The sequence below is a fragment of the Dermacentor andersoni genome, chromosome 5, assembly GCF_023375885.2.
Source record: "Dermacentor andersoni chromosome 5, qqDerAnde1_hic_scaffold, whole genome shotgun sequence".
NCBI lineage: Eukaryota > Metazoa > Arthropoda > Arachnida > Ixodida > Ixodidae > Dermacentor > Dermacentor andersoni.
Window position 1 is genome coordinate 190965943 of NC_092818.1, and position 27961 is coordinate 190993903.

Consider the following 27961-nt stretch of genomic DNA (forward strand, 5'->3'; position numbering starts at 1 on the left):
TATGAGCAACGCAAAAATAACATTTTATTTGTATTCCAGGGGGAGTGCTGCTCCGCAAACTAGCCGTCCAATGGAATGTTCCGTGCAAGAATTTAAATGTGCTCAACGCTCGTGATCGCAGTGCGCGATTTGCGCCAATGCACTGCTAGTGTCCGTTAGTACTGTACCACTGGCATTATCAGTCATTGCTGATCTTCTGTAATCACTCCACCTGAAGCCTCCCACCAGCTTGTGTTCTCCTACTGAGCTATTTACAACGGCCTGTGGTGAGTCTGTTCTGTAACTCGGAAGATAAGAGTTCTTTTACTAGCGCATAATATACCAGCGTGTTTTTTGCTACTCTGTAACTCGGAAGAGACAATTCTTTTACTGGCGCATAATATACCAGCGTGTTTTTTGGCTACTTGTATGATTTTTCCCACTTACTGACATTGCACGCTCAATTACACGGCACAGCGTACGTGCGAATCGTCCTCATTTTTTTATTTACTTCTTACCATTCCAGTTTCTTGCCCGAATATGGGTGACAAAGAAAATCAGGTAATCAAGCACTCCATCAAGCACATTTGTTGCGACTTCAACGTGATATTTCTTGCGTGCGTGCCATGTTTTGCTACTAATCGTTGACGTCCCGTCTATCCGGGAAGAGCGGTTGGGACGGTTCCTCACGACGGCGTATTCCCTTCCAGCCTCAAAACTCAACTGCTGTTGACGGGAAGACGGAAGCAAGGACAGATCATGCCTCACAAAAGAAAAGGCAAGTTCTTTAAACTCTTGAAAAGTGTAACTTATGCGCTTAAACCGCGACCATTGCGATATATATTGCGCGACTTTACTGACATATTCTTGACTAGACTAAATGACATTCTTTACAGGACGAGCATGGAGTGGCGGCTCCAGGATTTCGAAATCGGAAGGCCGCTGGGCAAGGGAAAGTTCGGAAATGTGTACCTAGCTCGTGAGAAGAAGAGCAAGTTCGTTATTGCCCTTAAGGTAGGCAGCATTATCGCAACCGTTTCCTTTACGACGAAAAAGTAGCGGCTTTACCGCGCCATGCTTATCTCATCGCGCTGCAACCATGCCAGGCAGTGGAGTGGGATATTCAAGTTGCGAAAACAATAAGTCGGAAGCTGATTTTTACAGCACCCGTGAATCGCCTTTTCTTTTTTTTAATTTGAGCAGACAAGGAAAATAAGTGTGCATCAAACCATCTAGGTGCCTGCAGTAAGGTGCAGTTTAATCTTGTAATACTGCACAGTAATAGTTTGCTAAACAGTGCATAACATCTACTATATGCGGAGAAACAATTAATATGCAGCAGGACTGTGTCACCCTTTATTTAACCCTTGAGGGTATTTATTTGTGCATTGCATATAATGTAATACTACCGAGTTAAATGGAACAAAAATCGGACATGGAGAAGTAGATAACCACCGCACTAATTTTTGAACCTGAGGTTATCAGTGCACAGTATTAGCAAAGTATAGAAAAAAAAATTGTTTCAGTATGAATTGGCTCGGGTAAATGTATGCAGTTCGATCAGGTAAATGTATGCAGTTCGAGACCTTTTCCCCCTGCTGGTTCCCGCACTTGACTGGTGGCAGGTTAGAATAAATCCATTTAGCTGTTCTAGTAAGTCTTGCCATAACACTTTCACATGTGGGAGTCTCAAGAGTACTGTTCATGTACATAGTTGCAAATAAAGCCCTTTCTTTTTTACTTCTTTTCACAATTCATTCGGTAAAATTACGTTGTAGCAGCCAATAACCAGATATAAATTTTTTTTTGCCACCCATATATTGGGTAAGGTTTTCTTTGGAGCACAGCTTTTAGGCGCCCGTTCCTGTGTCATCGGCGTAACTGAACAAATGAGCATAACGAAAGATGAAAGAGTGAACTACAAATGACGGAGACCAATGAGATTGGCCGCTTCAGTGACATGTACGCGGGAAACTGGTGTAATGCAGACCTGCATGACCGCTCGATGCGCACTCGTATCTGGCCTCGGCTGCACCGCTTGTTTCGTACTACCATCTGCTCGCATCAGCTCTCGCTCGCGCTTGTTTGGTTTCCTTGGTTTTGTTTCGTTCGCGCTTGTTTTGATCGTCACGATTTGCGATTGTTTTGTAATCTGATTGTATGTGTGACACGAATTGTGTAGTTCTTTCTAGAAACCACGCAGCACATGCTATGCACATGCTATGGCCGCTCTGCTACATGTCTCTCAAATTCCTTTCCTCAATATATCGCGGAATGAAGACATGTATAAGCTGTCCTCAAATTCCACATTGGGAAGCGTCGTAATTGTCGGTGATTTTTTTTTTTTTTTTTTTCTCTGCATCAAAGCTTTTGTCGTTACTGGGTAGCTCTATAAAAAACCTTTCCTTTTTACTTGTATGGAAATTAACTCTTGCTTCGACATGTTACCATTAGAATTTACAGCCTTTTATTGTTCTCCTTAGACTTGCCATTGATGACTGTTCCTAACATTTCGGTAGAAATTCAGTTTTGTCCTTTTGATATCATACATAAAGGTAAAAAAGTTTCACATGAAAAGCGAGCCCCTAACCCTGCAGAGTCATGAATAAAGCCTGCACTACTTTAAACTGAACTGTTTCACTGTATGCACAAGTGATGAGACAACTTTCTCTGGTTACTGAAGAGAGTGAAGGATTGCATTGTAAAATTCCAGCAACTGTATTTCTGATGGTTGTTCAACTTATTGCATTTTGGCAGGTGATGTTCAAGTCCCAATTGCAGAGCAACAATGTCGAACACCAGCTTCAGAGAGAAATTGAGATCCAGTCACATTTACGGTTTGGCTTTCATGTTGCTCTTGTTTTAGTCTAGTGTTATCTGCTGTATAATTGACATGTAGTAGGACTGAAAGATACCATCTCTTTGCACAGGCATCCTCACATCCTGAGACTGTATGGCTACTTCCATGATGACACTAGGGTTTACCTTATCCTGGAGTATGCTCCCAGAGGAGAACTTTACAAAGAGCTCACAAAGGCGAAGATGTTTGATGACAAGCAGTCTGCAACCGTAAGTCCTCTCATTGCAATATATTTCTCAATACTAACTACCACCACAAACTCTATAATTGATGGCTTGCATGGACATCACTGCACTTGCTATGTATTCCAGTGCTGAAAGCACTTGCTTAATGCTATTATTGCACAAACCACTATCAAATTGAAAGGGCAACCTAGGACTCTGTTTACTTATTTCTGGCTTATCTTTAGCATCAGAGTTAATTTTCTTTCACTTTATTCTCTGCTAGCTTCAACGCTGGCTAAGGAGGGAAGGTGTTTTAAGGTCCAAAGTCGGTGCCCCTCGATGATTAGAGTGCATGATGGCAGCATGAAGGAAGAGCCATTGTCCGATAAAGAGACTCTTTCAAGGTGTCTCTCTGGGTCCAAGCCCGAATCTCCGCTCTCTCCCACACAACCAAACATGACTTTTGAAACCCTCAGTTGCACAAGAGTTGCAAACCAGCCAATCGCACATGTGGGTTCACACCTTTGCAACCAATAACACACGACCCGCCGTGGTTGCTCAGTGGCTATGGTGTTGTGCTGCTGAGCACGAGGTCGCGGGATCGAATCCCGGTCCCGGCGGCCGCATTTCGATGGGGGCAAAATGCGAAAACACCCGTGTACTTCGATTTAGGTGCACGTTAAAGAACCCCAGGTGGTCCAAATTTCTGGGGTCCTCCTCCACTACGGCGTGCCTCATAATCAGAAAGTGGTTTTGGCACGTAAAACCCCATAATTTTAAAACCAATAGCAGAACAACCTTCATGACGCACACTGTATTGGTGGAAACGGTGGCACACTTAACAACACGCAAGGGGATAGTTTTGCTTAAAGACACATGTCATCTCCCTCTCCCCTACGTTAGGCTCCAAGTTGGCCTTGATGTCCTCCTCTTTTCTCCTGCAACTGGCTGCCACGCAAGCTGCGCGAATGTTTCCACAAAATCACGGCTTATTGACGGCATGTCTGCCGGATGGTGGGCTGCCCTCCCAGTACTAAGGAAACTTGGTCCCCCGTGCGACTGTGGGCTGGTTCGCTTGAACGCTCGAAACACCATAATTGGGACCTGATGGCGATCGCACACAAAAGCATTCATCGGTCGTAGCCAGCTAAGTGGTCGTAAAAATACCGCCGTTTTCACAAGGCATTCTCAAAAGCCGCACGAGGATGCTAAACAATGATGCTCAAACCGGATGGGCATGTGTTGTGTCTCCTACTTTCCGCGACTACACTTCCCACGTCTGGCGGTGAGGCTCGCAAACAAACTGCAGTTGTGACCGAGAAGGTCAACGGGACATGCGGGAAGCGCATGGGCGTTAGTAGTGGCGGTGACCTCAAGCACGCCATGTAAGGCCTGCAGTGACATCGCACAGGTGCCACTACACTGCCCGTAAAGAACTGTGCCAGTAAAATGACATCGCTTTCGGGTTTAAGTATTGGTATTGTTTTGCACTTTTAATATTTGATAGTCTGAGAAGATGAAAGCCATGCGCTGTGAATGTTGTGTTGAATGGCATTTGTTCATGGGTTGCCATTATCAAAATTCTGAGGAATAATTTAGTCAAGAATGCAAGACCTGATATATCCAAATTTAGTGATTCAATAGCCTAGCGTTTAGCATGTATATACTGTACCTAAATATATGCAGAGCCTGACGATGACAAAAATTCGTTTGGAGTGTGCATATAATTGAAGGCGTTTTCTGCTAAAGGTCTATAAACATTCTTCGGTGTAGCGCAGTTTAATTTCTAGCATAAATATTCTGTAGTGTACTTGTGATGGATATATATATACAGCATAAAATATTGAGGTATCTAGCACATAACAGAGCAGTCATGAATACAATGCATGTCCTGCTAAGTTGAATTGTACTCGGACAAAAAGACATGAGCTACAGGTGTAATCAGCACCTTGACATTATGTTTGCAGCTGTGGTTATTGGCCACTGCAGGAAAAACACCTTACCATTTTGAAAAGGACTTGTTATTAGCACTGGTCAGCTGGAAGCCTACTTTGTCATCGCCCTTCTTTATGCATTGCTGTTTGCTTAAAAGGAAGCTTTACCTCAAGAGCTCTGATCTCAATACATCAGAATGGTGAAGTTGTTTTGTTAGCATTCACTGCACTAACTTTAATGAGGTCTTGGATGCAGCGGTTTGCAGCTTGTCCGGGGGACAAGGGGATCCTAGTGGTTGAGCTGATTCTGGCTGTTGGCCCCTCGGTAGAGGCACCACGCCGTTTTGGCCTTGGCTTCACATAGACGGCACCCCCAGACCGACACACCCGGGAGAAATTGGCAGTCCCTCTGTCCTGTCCCTCTCCCTGACCTTTCTCTTTTCCTGTCCTCTATTCACTTAATTCCAAGTTTTCAGGTCACAAGAGTTGACCTTGTGTGGATAAACCGACCATATGGTTGGCATCCAGAGGGTGTCTTTCTTGCAAGTCCTGTGGTGTACCCTTGTTGGGTGCCATCATGGGTGGATGGCATTACTGCCAACACAAAAACAATTTTTGCCTAGTTCATTTCCCGCCCTTCCTGACTGCCCCCAGGTGAGGGGGTGCACCAAACAAGTATTAAAATTTTTTGGCCAGCACACTGAACTTTCCTCTCCATGTGATCCACTCTGAGAAACCAGAAAAGACTAATATTAATCTTGCCTTTTCTCATTCCAATATTTCCGACTGAAGCTATTGGCCTTGATCATAAAGCATATAAGATGGTTAGTGGTGATCTTTTGGAACTCCACGATAAAAATCAACAAGACAGGCTCTGTAATCTAGTGTTATTCAGGGATGTGACAGTGACACAGGATGGAACCGTGAACACCATCTTGTTTCGGAAGATGATTTAATGGAATTGACTGAGACTGAAGTGTTGGAGAGTTGGGGTGACCAGGATGTAATCAATGTGAAGCAAATTAAAATGAGGGGCGACTGCAAAGAGATTTAACCAAAGCACCCACTTTTCACTCAAGCTTGCTGCTTGAGGCAATTGAGGCAGAGTACATTGGGATCGGATCATATGTCCCAAATCCTCTTCAATTCTTTAAATGCCAGTGTTTTGGCCATAGTTCATAGAACTGCTGAGGCCATCAGAAATGTGCTAAATGTTGTGTCAATGAACATTCATCCGAAATGTGCGAGAACATTGCATGAACTGTGATTGCAAGCATGCCACATGTTCGCAGTCCTTCCCACCCTGGAAGAAACAAAAGCAAAGCGTAATGTATAACCCGGAAACAAGTATCTTTGGGGCTGAGGCCTATGTACTATTGTAGGCTGTGAAACATAAGAAAATCAAAATGCCAAAATTAATTATATTTAAAGACTCCCTAAATGTCGTACAAGCCTTGATGTCGCTATGTAAACACAAAAATCCTGTACTTCGTGAACTCTATTGCATTCTGTCCACAGTGTATCTAGGCGACATGTTGTAATATGCTGGGAGCCTGGCCATAGAGACATCGAGGCTAATGCTAGCAGACCAAATTGCCACATCAAATGCATTGCAAGCTATTAATACTACCGCTGCTGTTCCAGGCCACAGATATGAAGCCTTTCCTACGAAAAAAAAAAAGGCTACTGGCAATGCTTGTGGGACACTGGAGCGAATAAGCTTCACATAATTAAGCCAGAGATAAGTTTCTGGCCCTCCACAACAAAAGCACAACGAACTGATGTCTTATACTGTCAAGTTCGGATAGGACACACATATGACACGCAAAATTTTAGGCTGATTGGTAATGAACCTCCAACATGTGGTAGATGTGGTGAGAGGCTGACCATCCTCCACATCTTTCTGGAGTGTCGGGAAGCAGATGCTGAGAGAAATACTTTCCTACAGCATAGTGCCAGCATATCCCTCTCCATCTGGTAATGATTCTTGGTGGACAACTGTTTTTTGACACCAAAGAAGTTCTGGGTTTCTTGAACATGTTGTATTACATGTTATTATTAGCCCAAGAAACTTCTATCACATCCTCTTGCCAGAGGATGCCGCTGCGATAGTAGGTTTTTTATATACATATATAATATAATGTGATCAACCGCACAATAGGATGATACGGTGCAATAGTGGTGAAAGAGGAAGACAAAGAATAAAGGCAGTGTTAAGGCGACAATGTTGTTCTACGTCCGGAACCTCCTGCTCGCGTCACACAAGTCTACAGGATAAAGACCTCGCAGCGACCTCATCGGCCTCGCATCATCGGGCAAGTACTTAACACCATGACGTGAACCCAGAGCGCATAGCTCCGACGCCGACCAGCATCATGACCGCATTACCGCAAGCCTAGGACATACCCAAGTACACTGGATCAGCGGACGATGGGCTTGTGGAAGACTGGTTTCGCTTCTTCGAGCTCCACGCATCTGCCGCATCATGGTCAGAACAGGACATGGTCGCCAGTTTCAATGACTACGTCACCGGTGAGGCATTTCGGTTCTACCTCACACACATCTTTGAAAACTACAAATCGTGGGAGAAAATCAAAGAAAAGATGATCAGTTGATTTCAAGTATACGTTGCAGATCCCTCTATTATCTGCCAGCTGGGAACATATCAACTGAGTTGCTGCATTCATCCACAGTCTCCATGTAGTTATCTTCATCAGAGCCAACCAAAGCCATGTATTACTAGACCGTTGACAACTATCTCTTGTAGTGATCCTCCCAAAAAGACTAAACAAAATTGCACGCCTACTATTATTTCACCAGGCACAATGGAAAAAGTAAATGCTCCGTTCTCTGAGCGATATCCAAGTCGCTTTCCTTCAAGGCCAAACTTTCCATCAGGTTTTACTTCCTTGCAGGAATCGCTAATATGTGCATCTTCATCCCGTTATTGTACTCTTGCGAGCGCCAATGAAACGGATGTGTTCACTGCGTCTTGCACATGGGACCCACCTCCCGGTTTCAAGTCGCGCAACTCTTCTATGAAGCTGATTCCGTAGCACCTGCTTCACAGTATCATTTTGTTCACAAATGAAACCAACTTCTCTAGAGGCAGGTGTATCCCTAGAAGCATGTGGTGCAGTCACATCCACTGCGTTGTCGTTCAATAATCGACCACCTGGAATTTCAGGTTGCATGGATGCAATGAATAGAACAAGTCAAATTAAGCGATCTTATTTTCCACCGGGACACCACAATCAAACCACCAACTGCGTAAGTTCACTTCGCAACATAAAGCATTTACCTCGATCAGCAGTGGATGAACAGCTGACATATGGCGTTCTAGCTGCTTTGAATATTTTGAGTGCTTTCGCGCACACCAGATGTCAACAAACTGCTGACATTACAGAGGAATCGAAGGCACCAGATATCACACACTGCCAACTAACAGAAGTGTCCTCTTGGCACGATGGCACATGGATAGCAGCCTTACATGTGGCTTCTGAAGAACCTCGCACATGGACCTCGCCATCAGACAAGCCACAGCAGAAAGCATTTTCCCAGCAACTCCAAGAACAAGTTCGGCTAATACAAGGACGAGTCCGACACAGATGATGGCGATGTCGAAAAAGAGTGCCATCAAAAGAGATGTAATACAAAGGAAGACATGTACACACAAATCGGCTGAACCGAAGAACTCGGCAATTATGTTGTTTTCCTACAAATGACCGTCGGCAAGAACTTTTTCAATGCCACCAATCAACACCTTGCCCGAAATGACAAATGCGACAAGAGCGCAAGCAACGACGAATAGGACAGCTGCACTTTTCTGGCAGACTAAAGCAGCACAAATGCCACATCAAAAACCTCGTACAATGCGCACTCGTTTCAGACAACACACATGTCCAACCACCATAAGCAAGCCAACTTCATGTCAACGGTAACTCTCCAGTGATAACAATCAACCGAAGTCAATGCATTCTTCATTCCACATACACTAGCTTCAAGTGCAACCACAGTTCCCTCTCCTGCAAGGCACTTCAATCTGACTCAGTTGTATCAAGAGCTCAATATGTACTACGATCGGTGTTCATGTGCTTCGGCGCATTTAGATGTCGTCCGGAGCACAACAGCCAGCCTCGGCCACCTGAGTACTGCTGGACGTCACTGGACTGCCAGAGTGACATCGTCCATATGTGAGGACATTGACAGTATCATCCACCCTTGTACCTACGAATCTCTCAGCGGGAGGGTGAAGTGTGCGACGAACCACACAATAGGACAGTATGGTGCAATAGTGAAGAAAGAGGAAAACTAAGAATAAAGGCAGTGTTTGGGCGATCGTGCGTGTGTGCGTGCGTGTGTGCGTGCGTGCGTGTGTGTGTGTGTGTGTGTGTGTGTGTGGCACATGCCTCCAGCCCCTTGAGTTTCGAGGGCTCTCTTAATGCACTAGTGCTTCTTGCAAATTTTTACCACTGATGTAGTTTAATATATTGTATCATCCTTCCACAATGTCTCTTTCCTGTTCATAGTACGCTTCATTAGTCATTGCCATAATCTTATTACATATACATTTCATGCACTTTACAAGTACAAGGACTGTTTTAAGGCCTCTTTATAGCCATGTCACATCTACCTCTCTTAATTCATGGCTCCATTGACAACTCATTAAAGAGAGACAAATGCGCGGATCATGAATCCAATTAATACTGTTGGTGGAAAGATATAACACCATTGATGGAAAGATTGCCCATCGTATTGGTTAAAACGAGTTATGTTTTTTCTCATTAAACGTGGACTTATATTTTTAATGCTTCACTAAAAGTCGTGAAAAATGACCTTTAGTGCCGCACATTGCAAAAACACGAAAAGGCATAAGAGGCCTATCACGTGACCTTCTATTAGTATACATGGTTCGTGTGGTGTGTGGTGTATTAGTGTTCAAATGCAGCACACTTCTTTTCTGTTGTAAGTTTTCTCTAATTTACAATGCGCAGATAGGCCTTCTGTTTGTAGTGAGTAGAAAAGTGGTGCTGCGTCATTTTCGCTGAGTTGGCTTGGCTCATCTATTTCTTCTTCCTTTTTTTGTAAGATGCCTTACAAAGGCCCTACATGGGGTATTGAGTAAATCGACAGAATGACTACAGAGGCCAGCCAGCCATGATGTAGGAGTGTACTTGGGGGGGAAAACACGGTACAAACGTAAGGTCTCTGCAACAGTGCAAAATTATTATACCAGCTCTTCATTTTCAAAAGTGGTTGAAAAGGTCAAAATGTAGGTGGTTAAACACAGTTGCACTAATTCCTCTGAAAGTTGAGTGATGGGCGGCTTTCACAATTTGCGAGGCAGGCTATCGGCATCACTCTTGCTTCTCAGTGTTGCTGGTAGAGAAACTTTCTTCTTTAGAGGCTGCTCATATTGAAAAATTCTTTTAAAATATCCATGCGCTTTTAGAAGTAACCGCTGTGTACTTCTAAACACTACTGAGAGCGAGCTTTGTGTTGCACCTTAAAAAGAAAACTAGGTGCTTAAAGATCGGTTGTCAGTCCCTTTAACCCTAGCCCTGTGCACTTTGGTCACACTTGGCCCTTATGCCACATATCACAATTCATATCAATTTTTTTCACTTCTGATGCTCTAACAAGTGCAGTTTGCAGAACTGTAATATCTGTTTTATAGTGGAGAGTTGCAGATTTGTAAACTTTGTGCTTTGATTGTTTAACTTAGATTTTCTGCAACTTTTGCACAAAATGAGGTCCTAAATCGAAGTTCTGCTTTCTACTGTTTCTAGAATTTGGCCTCCTTTCTTCAATGCAATCAACTTGGTTTATGCTTTCGGTCAAACGACCCATTTCTGCTATTGCTGCCGTGCCCACGGTCTTGCCTTTCCGTTGATTCAGTCGGTTGTATATTGATTTGCATCGACATCACATTGTATTTGAGAGAACTGCTATTGTTGTGCAGTGATGTAGAATCTAACCCGGGACCTGACATAAACCAGATCGCCAAACAGCTTAAGGACATAGCCGCTGATATTAAAAATATTAAAGAAGGATGCCTCGTTCAGATGGATCAAAAGTTAGACGTGTTAACAGAAATCGAGGAAAGGTGTCATTCTTTGAAAGTGAAATAACAGATATGAAGGTGCGGTTGCGAAGGCTTGGAGAGCCGAAGACCTAAAAAATCAGAGCAGACGAGCAAATCTATTAGTATATGGCCTCCCTGAAACAGAGGGAGAAAGCAGTGAAAGCCTAGAAGCGGCTGTGAACGACAACATAATTAAGAACACTCTTGGTCTGGAACCCGTCGGTATTGAGCGCATCCACCGTTCAGGTAGATACTCAAGAAATAAACATCTTGAAGGGGGCAGCGCAATAAGACGATGACAGAAGGCAGGAAACACACAGGACAGCGCTGTCCTGTGTGTTTCCTGCCTTCTGTCATCGTCTTATTGCGCTCGCTGTCCTGTGTGTTTCCTGCCTTCTGTCATCGTCTTATTACACTGCCCCCTTCAAGATGTTCAACCAGTACCAACTCGCCCAAATGTCGATCCTTCTACTCAAGAAATAAGACCAGACCAGTAATATTCAGGCTTCTCGACACTAGACAGAAGACTTGTATATTACGAAAAGGCTACAAGCTCAAAGGCTCCAACTTGTCTATCGGAGAGGATTTCAGCCTCAAAATGCAGGAGACTAGAAAAAAACTCTGGGAAAGCGCAAAACCCAATCGGGAAAAAACACGAAAAAGTCTCTTTATCATATGACAAGCTCTACATTAATGATCGCGTATTTGTTTGGGATCACGAAAAAAATGAAAGGGTTTCACTACAAAAAAAAAAAAAAAACATAGAAAGAAATCGTCCATCAACCCGAAGTCAAACAGGCGTGAGACCCTAACAGTGCTTAATATAAATGCGAGAAGCATAGTAAACAAAGAGGAACTCCTGGAAGGACTGTTACAAGAACACAATCCCGACATAGTGGCCATCACTGAAACCTGGCTATCCCCAGATATCTTCATTCATGAGATATCTCCACCAGGTTAAGGTTACTCTGTTATTCGTAAGGATAGGCTGCCTCGTGGTGGCGGCATGACCCCGCTCCTTAAGAATGATATTCCATTCGTTCCACTCCCTGAGGTCTCCAACGCGGAGGCTGTATTTTGTAAAATATCATACAATGACACCGGTATATATGCTGGTTGCGTCTATCGAAGCCCTACTAGTGGATCCGAGGGCGTGCTTCCCTTGCAGGAGTATATGCAGTTCCACGTTCGTACCAGCAGAGTGATCCTCATGGGGGACTTCAATTTACCAGACCTGAACTGGAGTACCATGCACTACACTACAGCCACATCCTCAGCACTTACGGATCTAATACTAAATTTCAACCTTTACCAAGTAGTCGACCAACCAACTCGCTCACAAGGCTCTACGAATAGCATACTTGATCTCATACTCATAAGTAACCATTTCCCATTTCACGCAATTGAGATGGCAATCGTCGGTGGTATATCGGACCACGACATACCTAAATGTAAGCTCTCGCTTGAAGGCAACATAAAGAAGCTAAACCTGGAGCGTGCTGTACTTGATTTTCGTAGAGCAGCTGATGACCGTATTCTCACTCACCTGGCACACGAGTTTGATGTTTTTCTCCAAGCAGCTTCAGAAATGTGTTGTGACGTCAACAATTCGTGGCATCAATTTAAGTCAATCGTGCTACACTGCACAACAAACTTCATCCCGATAAAACGTTGCAAACCACAAAAGAAAAACCCATGGATATTGCATGAGGTCTTTCAAGCGAAGCATAAAGTAAAAAGACTTGGACATACTATTAAAAGAAAAGGGCCGAATCAATCTCTGAAAGACAAACTGACCTCCGCTCTAGCTGACTTCAGAGGAAAGTTAAAAAATGCAAAGCATCACTATTTTAGCATAACATTCCCCGAATTCATTACCAACAATCCACACAGATTTTGGAAATACTTTCGCCCGTGTTCAGGCGTGTCACCTGAACGGTCTGTAGAAGAGACAACAGCTCAAGCAAACACATTCAATAACTTTTTCTTTTCGGTTTTCACTTCAGATAATGGCTTAATTCCCTCCCTACCCCCTCCACCTAAAACCATCTATTCATTAAAGGGACACTAAAGTGAAAAATGATTTCTTCCGAGTCAGTAAATTACTTTTCTACAACACCAAAAACACCACTCTTACTAGGATAAGACGTTTGGTAAGCCAGAAAAAGCGCAAGAACGAAATACGGGTGGCGACGCCTACTTAAGTTCCTGCACCTGGTGGCTGTGACGTCTTGGATTTTGATGGCATTTTCTAGGGCCTACTAAATATATATAGCGGTACCGATTGACTATCTTGTGTTCTAAAGGAAACAAATATTAAACATGGCAAATTTCGGGAACCTTTACTCAGCCAACACGGCCCAAATGGGAAAACATACTTTGGAATCCCTGACGTCGCGCTGACGTACCGGCGATGGGGTTTCAGCCCGAAATTCAAATACTGATACTTGGACCATCATTTTCTCATCTAATAATCAAACTATTTTTTTTTATATGACTGCCTGCAGGGTTCTCAAACAATTCTTCATTAGTCTAAACTGATTGATTGTTTCGCTTTAGTGTCCCTTAAGCATTACCAATGCCGGAGTTCTTAATCTATTGCTTAATCTCGACATCAAGAAAGCTAACGGCCCAGATAATATCCTGAATAAGTTTTTAAAAATGTATGCAGAATGGTGTAGCCAAGACCTTGCCATTATAAACCGCAAATCACTCGCGTCCGCACAGCTACCAGATGACTGGAAAAAAGCGAAGGTGCTTCCTATACATAAATCTGGCGACAGCAACGAACCTTCTAACTACAGGCCAATCTCACTTATCAGCACATCTTGTAAAATATTGGAACATATTATCTTCAAACACGTCACTATATTTCTCGAGCAAGAACATATATTAATAACTCAACAACACGGCTTTAGAAGTGGCCTCTCAACGGTCACACAACTAACCGAAGTGGTGCATGACCTTGCGCTCAACTTAAACAACCGAAGCCAGACAGACATGATCCTCCTCGACTTCAGTAAAGCATTTGATTGTGTAAGCCATGTAAAACTAGAGGCTACGATCGGGGATGGTCAGATTACTGCATAGATAAAGAACTTCTTATCACATCGAACACAGTACGTTATTGTAGATAGCACCCCTTCCAGGTTTGTAGCTGTCACCTCCGGTGTTCCCCAAGGGTCAGTACTGGGCCCATTGCTATTTTTGACCTTTAGTAACAACATTGCTGCTAACATTGAATGTGACATTAAGCTCTTCGCAGATGATTGTATTATTTACAAAGAAATTGTCAGTTACGCAGACCACTTATTATTAAACAGAGCTTTCGATTTGGTGTCCAATTGGTGTAAAGAATGGCAAATGTCAATTAACACCACTAAATCTGTATGCATGTCCTTTACAACAACAACAAAAAAAAAAACTTCGGAATTTACTTACGCCCTCGGTGGCACTTGCCTGAATAAAGAAAATAACCACAAATACCTAGGTTTGACATTTTCTTCTGACCTTTCATTGAACTTGCATATTGATATTAGCTCAGTCGCATTACGCAAGCTTTTTTTTCCTAGACGATGTTTACGCCTTGCGCCGAAGCACACCAGACTACTAGCCTATACAACTTTTGTTCGCCCTATAATATAACACTACGCTAACATCGTCTGGTTCCCGCACACATCAACTAACATATCAAAACTAGAGAAGGTGCAAAGAAAAGCTGTGAGGTTCATTTTTAACAAATACAGGCCCTATGACTCCCCAACAAACCTACTAGCTAATGCAGGTCTTAATACACTATCTGTTAGGGCCAGAGAAGCCCGCTTAAAATTCATCTACAAACTAATGCACGGAAATTATAGAATAGACCGAGCTAAGTACATTACTTTGTCTACATCACGTCTGTCGCGAAAAAATCATTCATTTACACTAAACCAGTACAGTGTTCGCAATGACACGTTCAAGTTTTCACTTTTCCCACGTGCGATCAAAGAATGGAATCCCCTCCACTCAGACATAGTTTCCTCTTGTCACTTTCATCATTTATCAACCTACTAGACACATCCAACAGAGAAGACGCCACTTAACACATCCACATATAATAAACTGTAATACTTATTTCTGCGCGTGGAATGTCTGCATTTCAACCCCCAAACTGGCCGCTTCTGCGGGGTTATTTGTTAGCTTTATAACTTCTCTAATCTTACATGGGTCATTTATTTGCTATTTTTATATAAATTCTAGTAATACTACACTATTATATTGTTATACCAACTATATTGTTATATTGTTATGGCCATATTGTTGTACCAACCAAATGTATTGTATTTCACATCGTCATTGGTGATTTCTACAGTAGTTAAGGAAGCTTTTCCTCTTTTCTTTCTTTCTTTTACTGTACCATGACCTGTTTGTTTCTTTTTGTAAAACTGTGCCCCCCTGCTTTGGTCTCACTGCGACTGGCAGTATTGCAAATAAATAAAATAAAAACTTCATTCAGCTCAGAAATGCTCTTTAGAGAACTGCTGAACTATGTCTCACATGTATTTGAACAGGAAAATCACAGTTGGACCTGAAGTAAAGCTTCTGATTAATGCTTTGAGTTGTTTAAGCTCACGGTGCTGTAACTAAGCTTCTCTGTAGCCCTAATCTTTTGTGCAGTGATTCTCTTCTTCCTTTGTTTTGTTTTTTTCTGGAACAGTACATTTACCAAGTCTGTGATGCCCTCAAGTACTGCCACAGCAAGAAGGTCATACACCGAGATATAAAACCAGAAAACATTCTTATTGGCGCCAATGGCAAGCTGAAGATTGCAGACTTTGGTTGGTCTGTCCATGCCCCCTCATCAAGGTATGTTTTTTCGTTTCACTTTGGGCCCTAACCTTGACTTGCATAATGTGCCCAATTGTTTACCAGCAACTTCCCAGTTGTCTGGCAAAGGTACTCTAGGGAACTTGCAATTGCTGGAAACAACCTGTTCAAAAGCCTTCTACAATAGTGTTCTAGCTGTGCTAGTTGTGCCAGAGTCTGTTTCTGTGTCTTGGAAGACGGCTGAAACAAGACCCATTTAGTCTATGCACAGAAATGTGGTTTATCAACCACAATATTCTAATATGCAAGCCATCCTTAAATGTCGGTAGCCTTCTTTTGCCACTGCCAGTGCTGTAAACTAAGGTGTAAAACTAAGCTTGGCACCAACTGCAGCCATTTGGAATGCATGCATGTGCCGATGCCACACGCTGCCATGAAACGGATGAAATTGCCGTCCTAACATGCTAGCAGGAAGTGCACGCAGTAATTTCCATTGTCAGGTTGCAGATAATTCTGCACCCACCTGAGTACGGTAGCAGAGAATAGAATCCGTGACCTCATGCTGAGCAGCAGAACACCATAGCCGCCGAGTCACTGTGGCAAGCCAGCTTTTAAACTGAACAGTGCAATGCACATTCTTCACTGCACAGGCGCGCCACCATGTGTGGCACCATGGACTACCTGCCACCCGAGATGATTGAGAACAATGTCTACGATGAAAAGGTGGACCTCTGGGCAGTGGGCATTTTGATCTACGAATTCCTTGTCGGGAGGCCTCCTTTCGAAGCAAGCACTCCCTCAGCCACCTATGACCGAATCCGCCGTGTGGACCTGCGTTTCCCCGCTCACGTGTCAGACGATGCAAAGGATCTCATTTCAAGGGTAAGCATTCATGCCACATACCTTTCCCCCCCTTTCTTTATTTTATTGCTAGCATAATGGTCCCCACAATCAGTAGATCCATGTACTAAATGTGTTTGTAACGAGACAATGCAAAACAAAGCTACAAACTGCGATAACATACCAGCCGAGTATACCGCTAAAGTGAAAAAACAATACATGTATATGTCACTGTGTGTGTGTGTGTGTGTGTGTGTGTGTGTGCGTGCGTGCGTGCGTGCACAGTGTGTGTGTGTAATACAACATACGTATATATGTCACTCCAGTTACAATGCATTTATTAAAGCCCAATTTAACACAAATTTTGCTCTCCTCCTAGCTGTATGGTTGATAGCTTTGCGTTTGATTCCGCATTTCGATTAGAGTGGAATGCAAAAAATGCTTGTGTACTCTGCATTAGAGCCCTGCACGGGCCCGGGTCAAGCTGAAAGCCTGGGCCGGGCCCTCCGAAGCAATTTTCAGCGGGCTCAGGCCGGGCACAGGCTTGAAACTACAGAGCCAGGCCAGACTCAGGCCCGCTCATTAAAGGGCCTAAGTCATGCCTTCGAGCACACACGCGAACATTATGTATCACATAGTGCATGGTACAAGGCATTCTGTGCCAAGCTGAAGTGACACGAGCAAAGAGGTGGCTCTTAGCATACCTTAGCAAGGAAAATAGAACAACAGATGATATTCTAATTTTTTTTCTTTTTTTCAATAAAATTGAACCTTGTTTCCATGTAAGCAAAGATAATTACACTATTACACACTAAGCACTATTACAACTCTCATTGATACTATTACATTTTAGTGCGAATGCAAGGGATGTCTCTTTCTACTTGTGCATTTATTTTAAACCGTTGTAGGAGTTGAGGAGGACTTCGGGATGGAAACTGGAGGAGGTTTAATTACATTATTTACAGTGAGAGTCAATTAAGTCTTAAAAGTCATTACGGGCCGGCAGCAACTCGGACGCTGCGGCCCGTGGCAAGAAGCTCGAAAGAGATGAATCAAGGAATCGTCTAGGTATGCTCTCTTGCTGCTCCCGGTCTGCGTCTTTTAAGCCATTTGGTGTCTTGAAGACTTGTCACGTTCGGCCAATGGGAGAGCCCGCTCAGGTGACACCATTTTCGGCCAATCGGCGAGCCCGCTCGGGTGTCGTCATTTTCGGCTAATGGTAGGCGCCCGTGCGATGGAGTCACACCCGGCGAAGAGAGTTGCTGCTCGTGTGTTTGTCTGAGGGCTTTCTTCTCCCTGCGGTCTTGCCTTGCTGACTTGCAAGGCGCCGTCACAATAGGCGGATGGGGGGGGCGACGGCGCCAGGTTTTCACGCCGCATTACAGCAGTCTTGCTTCGGGACCCACTTTACCCGCCAGTGCCACAGTGCCAGGCTCTCGCTTCACTTTCGGGAAGATTCAAGCAGTGAATAGCTCCACCGGCTGCACACGACGTGGGGTCCGCCAACTTGTTTGCACGTGCCGTGCCTCAGGAATGTGGTATCTGTGTTTCTGCGCTCCTTAATTAGCTGTGGTGCGATTCGATGTGGTCTGGGGAACTCGAAGTAGCCTCAGGAAACGGTCCCGTATCTAACACCGTATGCTCTTGAATTCATCTGTTTGTATATAATACACAGTCTGCGCTCATTACAACGGACCCGCGTACAATACTTTCGGATATGACGGACCATATTTCAGCCTTAGTTTGTTCTACCTATTTTAATAATGCAAAGAAGTTCGCTTTTAGTGGACCACGCTCCAACGGACTTTTGCCGTGTCGACACGGGCTGGCAACTGACTTGCAAGGGTCCGCTGACGATCGTGGATCAATCTTGCGGGTGAGGGTGGAAAGTGGGACGAAAGTGCGACGTCTTTCAAACGCGAGGCGGGGGGGGGGGGGGGGGAGAGGTTTTACTCCGGAGGCTGCTGTTAACAGCACGGGCGCCGTATCTTGAAAGCGATCTGCTATGCAGACAAAGTGTGCCCAGTGCCAGTAGCTTCATATGTGCTGTGCCTTCAATGTTTCGTTCATGTTGAAGCAAGAGAATGCATGAATGTCAATTCGCTCGCTGCTGCTGACGCACTTATCTTGCTTAATCTGCTATCGCAATCGATGCTTTGCCTTTCAGGCGAAGCTGCGGCTTTTTTTGTTCTTTACTTTGGACGTTCGTCACTCACTCTCTGCAATAAAGTTGTTAGCTTGACGAAAGTTTCGGAAGTGAAGTGTCTCGGATATTACGGACTTCAGATAACACGGACGGTTCTTTTTTCTTTTTTTTTCGGATTATCAGGGTCCATTGTAATGAGAATCGACTGTATATACTGGCATGCTAAATGACCTCATAGGACCAAATCGTACGATCAAGGTAAATGCACGCACACCAGTGGAAATGTAACAACTCAGGCAATGGGCCAGATCACTGATGCTTTCATGAGAGAAACAGATTTCGGCCTTTTACTGATAATACACTGCAGCTGATTAGACTGCGAAAAGGTGAGGCTGACATCTGTAAATAAAAACCTGTAAGTAAAAAAAAATATATTTTTTTACTTACACGCTTGGCCTGGTCATGCACATGGGGGCCCTAGCTAAGCTTAGTAACGAACGCCTGGGTCTGGACCAGACTCAGGCTTGGTAACACGGGCCCAGGCTGGGCTCGGGCTTTATAAAGCAGGCCTCGCCCAGGCCGTAACATCTGGCCCGTGCAGTGCTCTTCTCTGCATTGGGTGCATGTTAAAGAACCTTGTGGTCAAAATTAATTCAGATCCCCTCACTATGGTGTGCCTCATAATGAGATCATGGTTCTGTCGCATAAAGCCCCAGAATTTAATTTATGTTAATTAGTTATGTATTTGTTTTGCCAACACATTGGCATCGCTAAGCAGATTAATGCACGTGACAAACGGGCCACTCACCAGATTTGGGCATTGCAAGCAAACAAGTGTGGCACATAGATTACGGTGTTAACCGTGAAAAATTAGAAGGGACACGAGACAAGAAGATGACACTACAAGAGCTGTCAAAAGCGCTTGTGGTGTCATCTTCTCGTCTTGTGTCCCTTCAACGTTTTGCACTGTTAACATCAAGATGGAAAACCAACAAGCCTAAGCTGCTATTCTAGCATAGATCACGCAGTGGCACTCGTGTCTGCAAAGTATGAAATGGCTGCGTGGTGTGAAAACTGTCACTTTTCAAACAGAAGGCTGCACGCCTATTCCTGTCAAAGAAGCCGTGCTTCAAGTTAGAAACTCGAAGTGTCTCTATGCAAGACGGACTGCTCGCAACGTCATTGCTTATGGTGTGCGACTTTGGATGATTAACTAATTTGGAATGTGCAATGCTGCCATTGGAAATGCACTGTACAATAAAAGAAAAAAGAAAGTGAGCCGAGCTCATCAAATGAATGTGACCAATCCCTCGGCACCTGTGTAGAAGAGGGCAGGGAAGGGATGCCATTTGCTGATGCTAGACGATGCAAAGGGTGAAAGTGTCTCTGTTGACATCGACTGGCCTCCTGGCAGGCATGGTAACAGCACAGTTCAATTTCTTTTATCTCCTGCAATAATGAACAAAATTAAAAAATTATTTTGCTAAAAAGCTCTTTACACAGCACCTAACTTCCAGTGTACTATAACCAGTGCTATGGGGCCTGGTGAGTAGCCTGGTGAGGGACACAGAACAGTATTTTCAGTTCTAATAAAATAGGCTGCTACAGTACCACAGAAGCCACGCTTACTGTGAGAAGAGGCTTGGTAAGCCAGAAAAATAAAAAAAACTGAAAGCAAGTGGCTGCACCACCTAGAAGTTACCGCACCAGCTCGTCATGGCATTGTAGGTTTTGATAGTGCCTCCTCGAGCCTAGTTAATCTTTATCGGTAAGTATGAACTACATTGCGTCCTAAAAGTGCCATAGACAATTAAAAGACAACATGAACTTTGGCTGCGCCATAACAACCCAAGTTCCAGTCCTTGCACCTGGAACTGTATTTTGCTGAGCAAGGATATTGCCTTGTATCTTGGGCAGCAGTGCAAACAACTTTTGAGATGGTGTATAGTTGCAAGCATCGTTGTCATCAGAATCATGGTCACCATCATCGTAAAGTGTTGTCTACAACTTTCTGCAAGTCGGAATCACTGCCATAGTGGATGTAGCGAACCATTTTCAGTTTGACGCCTGCAAAGCAGCGGGTCGGAAATTGAAAGTGCTGCAAGCAGCGATGAAGATGAAAACGTGTTCATAGGCTGCCTCAACATGAAGCAACCAAGTTCGGCTTGTTTTCCCTGGTGTCCATTCATTCCGATTGAAGTTGACCCACTGTTATCAAGGCCCCACATTCGGAAACAAATTAAATTACAGTGGAACCCTGGTTATTTGTCCCCCGATTTTGCGACGACCCGTGTTTTATGATGGATTAGCACAGTCCCGGCGAAGTCCCCATAGAAGCAATGCATTAAAGACCCCAGTTATTCGACGCAATTTTGCGCCTGACCCACGTTATACGACAACCCTCGCGAAGTGCGAGACTGAACGGTGGACGAATAAAAAGTGCCGCGGGTCTCTTTCCTCGCTCCGTCTCTCCACATGCGGAGCACTTGACACCGCTCAATTGGTTCGCTCTGGTACAGCTTTCTTCTTCCTCACCAGCAGCAGCCCGCGATGCTCGCTGTGCTGAAATCGCGACGTTTCTTCTCCATGATCGCTTTCTCCCTCTCTTTTCGGTGGCGTTGCCTCTAGTCGCATTGGGGAAGTGTTCCTATCCTTCCCACCAGCAGACACCCGCTGTGCTGAAATAGCGCCTTTTCTTCTCCACAATCATTTTCTCCCTCTCTTCTCGGTGGCGTCACCTCTCGTCGTGTTGGGTAAGCGTTTCTCTCCTTCCAGTTTCCCAGCAGCAGATCGCCGACAAGGTAGTGCAGAGAGGCCTAGGTTTATCGCAAGTGTTCTTCGTTGTAATCCTAGCGACCAGCGTTCAGCGAAGGTGTTGAGTTGTGTGGAGCAACGCGAGTGCAGCGAGTCGGGGAAAAAAAGATCTCTGTGCTCAATGCCATGCATTTCATTGCCAGTTCGTGGAATGCAGTGTCGTGAAGCACAATCGCTAACTCATTCAAGCACTGTGGCTTTCAGCAAGAGGCTGCCTCCTCTGCTGGGGACGCAACAATCTCGATGCCGCTCGAGGCCGATGCAGGCTTCACCGATGACAATTTCGAGGGTTTAAACCTCGCCACGACCTTCGCTGAGTACGTGGAGGCTGACGACAATGTTGCGATCTGCGGCGAAGTGTCGCTGGATGACGCCTTTGAGGACTTTGCCTAGTGCCAACACCGCTGCGACATCAAACAAGGACAACGACCACGCCTGTGTCTACCACATTCACCGAGGTGCTATGGCATATAGACGGCATCCGGAACTTCATCTGTTCATGCGACGCGGCAGAGGACCTCCTTTTGGACGTTGCCCAACTTATGCGAAAGCTCTTGGTTCACGGATCAAACAAGGTCCAGTAGAAACTTACCGAATTCTTTTAAAGTTTGAGCCGGCTGGCAGGAATCTCTGCAGTGGGCAGCGGAGTGCTGTAAAGGTTCGTTTGAATAAAGCATGACTGGTACCTGTACTGCAGCATTAATTCTTATCGCATTTACTTTTTTGGTAATTTGGGTTTCCAAGCCCTGCAGAGTATGTTAGTGGTTTGCATTGAAGTTTCTCTTAAATCCGTCACGCGAAATAAGTAGTATTTTTATAGGCATAATTAATGTTCGGATATGTTCGGAGGGCAAACATGTAAGCCAGGCGAGCCACCTTGTTCAGACGATCACTGTGAGGCGTCCAGACAACCAGTCTGATAGGGACATGAGGAAGCAGCGTCCCATCGTATTCTGCACTAGTATCCTGATCTACGTCGTTTGCAATATTCATGGAGCTCGCGAAACGTTGGAGAGCCCAAGATGCTACAGTTTTGAAATAGCCGCTCGCATTAACTTTAAAACCATATTAACATTCATGCCGGAGAATCAAACATCACAAATACCTTGGGTTTGAAATTTGGCGTCAGTGGTCCTTGAAGGGCCCCTCACCAAGCCACGTAAATAATGTCAGTTATACCCTGGAAGTTATGTGCCCTCTAAGGAGCAATCTACCTCAAGAATGTTTCAAGTTGGTTCATTAATAGCCTAGATTGATTTCAGGAGGCAAGCATCACCTCCAACATAACACTCTCTCCACTTGCCCAGTCCAGCTTCTGCAAGCGAAATTATTTCTCTGCATTCTCCCATATTGGAGCTCGAGGATCGCATAACGCATATGTCACAGGAGGCCTATGACGTATGCCTTCCATTTTTTTTCCTCTTTTTTTTTTTTTTCTGTGTGGTGCACTTTCGTTGACGGTGTCGTGCGCGAGCTGTTGCGTTTGTCTCGTTTCACACAGCACACGATTGTGCGAGCTGTGCATGAGAACACCTGACTAGCGGTATAAGTCGGTTCTACACAAACACTGAGCTAGACACAAGCGGATCACAGAGCATGATCGTGCACTGAGACCCAGTAGAAACTGACATAATTTTGTTGCCTGCACGCGCGACTAAATGACGTGGGAACAAGCAGACGAAAGTACATCTCTCTTACTATACGAAGTAAAACAAAAACACGCAGACATTAAGTTTGTGTGTCTTGTTATTCCTCCAAACCTTAATTTGTCTATTGAAGCAACAGATAACACAAATAACAGACGTTGCCTTGAATAATTCCCTAAATCACACGCCACTATGAGCAACGTCGTAGCACTGCCATGCACATAGGCACAATTGTGCGATATGCGTCGACTCTGGCTGGGAGTGTGGCACCCGCAAGGAGGAAGGCAAATGGCATTCGGTTTGAAACTTCAGCTTTTTCTGCGGCACATAGCGATGTAATATTTAGCAGACACCATCATTATTGTTGCTTGTATGCACTGTGCTTGTCAGCTCAAAATGGCTAGACCTGGTGAGGGGTCCTTTAAATAGGAGTGTCTTGGGCATCGCCACTATGAATGTCGGAAGGGGTGTTCAGGGTGTCTAGTAATACAGAACCCTTAAAGAAGTCTTTTGTTTTAGAGTGCAGCTCTCGGGTACCCATTCTTACGGAGTGCGTTGGTGTTGTCCTTTGTAACTGAGTGAACAAACACAGTGTAGGATGATAGCAAATGCAAAGTGCAGCGGGACATGAAAGACAATGATAGCGAAGAGAGGGCGATGAGGAGGATGCAGCGGAACCATGAGGTGGAAAGCGGAGGAGGAGGGTACATTGAAAGCGTGAGAATAAAAGCGTAGTGCGCCACACAAGACAGGCCTTGCGGTGACAATGGCTACAAGATAGTGCCATAGTAGCACACATTATCTGTATGGAAACGAAGCGCTGCATCAGCGGAGGTCTGTCTGCAACAGCTGCTGTGAATCACGGCCATGTGTCGCCTACTTGCCGCATCTCGCTATCTTACGATTAGCGGGACGGTCGTGCCACACATCGCTCCGTTTACAGCGTGCTGCATGAGACAGACTGTCTGCATCAGCAAATATATAGCGAAATGAAAGCACGTATACAGCTGCGCTCATATTTCGCATTAGGGAGTATCGTAATCGTCGGTGAATTTTTTTGCAGCACACTTCACTTCACCTTCTTTCAAGTGCACACTGCTTCTTCCCTTGAGCCTGCTTCAGCGTTTTTTGTTTTTGTTTTTCTTCTTTTTTTCCAGCTACTGCGAAAGGATCCAAAACAGAGGCCTGCCATCGAAGAAGTAATGACGCACCCTTGGGTCATCAAGAACATGGAACCTAGCTTGTAATTGTATAATTTTATTGGACTTGTACAGGAGCTTTTTTAGAGTATTTGTTAATCTGAAATTCTGTATGTACATATCTATCTTCTTTGTTTTTTGTTTTTTTTTCCCCTTTTGTGGCATCACAGGTACCAGTCCACCATGGGAGAGCAGCCTGATATAGAAGGGCAATATTTTGAATGAATCACTGCTGAAAGTAATCTTTTTTAGAGCTCCCATGGCATTTTAGAGTTTTATGTCAGATGTTTTTACTTGAATGACTTCTCACAAAATCTTATGGTCGGAAACCTTGCATAGGGTCCTGGGGTAATTCTTTATGACTTTGTACAGTGCATGGCTACAATAAAAAATGTGATGCAGAAAATAGTGTCGTCTGCGTATCAGCCAGAATGTCTACTAGTTGCCTAATGGGTGACTCACATAACTCCATACAGCCTCATCTTCAACAGCTATGTTAGAGTGCAAGAAAATAATGTATGGAACGCTATATAAGGATAGTTCATTTGGCCCTCATTGGCTCGGATAGATTTAACTCTTGGGGTGGCCCCGTGAAACATATGGACCATTATATGGAATCTTGCGCATACTCATTTAGAGGTTATGGCTCTACATTAGTTAATTGGGAAAGCCACGGTGCGTCCACCCGTAATGTAGCGGCGGAGTACGTATCTGTATCTACAGCTTCAAAAGGGAACGTCCGCACACATAATTATTGATAGATACAAAGCAAAGTCATACAGGAAAAAATTGTCGTAGAAACTACTGAACATGATTGTCAAAGTAAGCGAATAGCTTCTGCAGACTGCATAAATCAAATGGACACAAAAGCACTACTTGCTGCTAGCATTGATAACAGTGTTTGGTAGATGGCATGTCAGTGATGACGATGATGACTGCCGCATGTCTAAGACAATTAATGGCTGTGGACCCATGCTTTTTCTTTCACTTTAAACGCGTGCCAATCTCGCGCAGAGTAAGAGTGTGTAAGCAATGCTGTGGTGAATCGGCAAGACGAAATGGCTTATAGAGAAGGGATATGCAGCAAACGAACATGCCTTGTAAAGCACCACCCAGGGCGGCGGAGAAACGTGACATAGCGCTACCGCCGACCACAGCATCTAAACTGATCCAAACCTTCAGAAAACACAAGGTCTCGCGTGACAGCATGCACGTCTCTGAGCACATGCCCTTTGCACTGGCAGAGATGAAGACTTTTGATCGACAGCTGTCCGGGCCTTCAGGCTAGAGTTACTGTATATGCTACTAAAGGCATGCACAGTGACTCTACTGCAGACTCTTCAGACGTCCCATGCCCGCCGTCTATGAAGCCTGGGCGAACACCCCAGCCGTTCGTTTGACCTTTGCCAATGGCCCGACACATGTTCCTTAGTATCGGCCTCTTCTATATTTTATCCAGGAAACGGGTCTTTATATTTTCATTTAAATTATGCCACAAGGCACACTTGCGTGACAGAAAATAATAAAATGCTGAAGCTGAGGTAAGAGGTACATATTCTTGGCCATCACTCGACTTACCAGGGTTTTTCGAATGTGCTGGCGAAGCGCTGTGAGGCTCAGACTCAGTGTAAGGCCTGCCACTATCCCCTAGCAGGTTTGTTCATTGTTCATAAGCATGCGCTTACCTACGGCGATAAGCACTGTAAGAAATTAGAGGCTTAACTGCAGCGTCCTGCCGGTTTGGTGCCTAAGGATATGGCTCAACCCACTACGAGGGATCAGCCATGAATCGGGCAGCAGTAGCTAAGAAGGCACGCCAAGATGGATCAGCATTGACAAGAAACATCGGACGCTTCACTGATGACGATGAGGCAGAAAACTATTTTTGATGGCTCTTAGCATGCTTTATCTTCAGGATACCCAGGTAATGGTAACTAACAGCACAAACCCGCCTTTCCTGGAGACCAGTCTACTGTGTATAAAAGAGTGGCTCCCCTTTCAACTTCCAAAAATTGTTCTTGGGCAGCCTTTCAACTTCATTATAGCAAATGTTTTACTGTACTTATACTGATATCCGTTCGCGTGCAGCTACTCTTTCAACTGCATACTCTATTGAGTGAGCAGAGAGACACATCCACATAGGGCCACAAGAAAGTTGGCTCGGAGTAGAAATTGTGACTATTCATGCATGCACGATGTAGTAAGGGTATCAGAACACAGACAGTGCCAACAATGTTGAAATACTTAGAAACTGATGCTTGCGCTTCCTCACAGGATCTTTTGTGCTCACAAAAATTGCGGTTTTGTCTGAAAGGGAAAGCACTGATTGCGATAGCAAATTATTGGACAACTACACACAGTAAGTGTAGCAGCTTTATAAACTACTGTAAACATTCGCTTAAACTAAATTAACAAACATGGTGTCATACACGCACAGGCAAACATGAAGACATCTTACTCATTGACTGCGTACACTAGCTGTCGGAACGCTGGCGCAATGAACAGTGGCGAGCGAATTCCCTTTCGTGCTGCCTCTCGCTTTAATGCGAACTAGGTGCTCGAGAACATAGGGCACCGCAAACTACCTCCAGATAGGACACGCGGCTGGGCTCAGCCGTGCAATGCATAGCCACGGCTGGAGTAGACGTGAAGACCTGCAGCACTCTGTCCTCCTCCCCCCCCCCCCCCCTTCCCCCAGCACGCAACATCTCCCCGCTCCCACCTCCCTTGCGAGTGCGAAAAAGTAGGCACGCCTTCTCCGAACCACGGAGGAAGGAAACTGAGGAGAGGCCCTACCCCCTCCGCGTGCTAGGAGAAAAGTGTGGAGGAAATAACGTAGTAGGTTCTCCTTTTTCTTGCTGTTTTTTTATTTCTTTGCTGTAGCGGCCACGCCTTTCGGGCCACAATGGCGGCTTTGTTATGGTTCTGTGCGCTCACATGTGTTGCTTCGTAGGTTTCGTACCGTGGCAAAGGCGCCGTGTGGGCAGGTTTGCATTGATCTGCGTGTTTTGTTGCACTGCGTTATCTGGGCCGTGCTCTCCCGAATGTTGCTGAGGCCAGGTGGGACAGGAGGAACTAAAGTTCGTGAAATGAACGCGCATGCAATGCTGTACGCAGTGTACCGCGCCATGGCAATGGCAACAAACTAAAGAATATCTGCGGGAAATTTGGCCCTCTGGCGGAATCATGCTAACGTGCCATTGCAGGCAGAAACCGATGCGTTTCAGAATCTGTACAATGAACGCATTGCAGGCCAGTGATTCCTGCATTTGAGAGGGAGCTTGTTCGAGGGAGCTTGTTCGTTCTGGCTAACTGTTCATTATTGGCGTTGTTCGTTATTTCGTTCTGGCTAACTCAGAGGGAGCTTGTTCGAGGGCGCTGCTTTATGGCGCAGGTGGGAGCACAGTAACATGGTATTTTTCATATTTCGTGGGGTTTATTTATCAGTTGGAGAAAATAAGTGTGCAATTAGTATGCAATTAGTA

The 27961-nt window shown here is 44.7% G+C and overlaps 1 protein-coding gene across 2 annotated transcripts; it reads left to right on the forward strand.

Annotated features, from left to right (window-relative positions):
• Nucleotides 1-63: 63 nt before the first annotated feature.
• Nucleotides 64-24882, forward strand: LOC126532332 (aurora kinase A-like). Of its 2 annotated transcripts, none has more exons than XM_050180042.3 (9): nt 64-266; nt 506-540; nt 690-757; nt 876-993; nt 2737-2816; nt 2910-3048; nt 15722-15870; nt 16482-16713; nt 24435-24882. In XM_050180042.3, exons 2-9 carry the CDS (start codon nt 520-522, stop codon nt 24522-24524), a joined length of 897 nt encoding a protein of 298 aa, XP_050035999.1. In that variant the 5' UTR covers nt 64-266; nt 506-519; the 3' UTR covers nt 24525-24882. The 2 variants fall into 2 exon arrangements, with proteins under 2 accessions (XP_050035999.1, XP_054927410.1); XM_055071435.1 differs by having other exon boundaries at nt 65-266; nt 506-596.
• Nucleotides 24883-27961: the final 3079 nt, after the last annotated feature.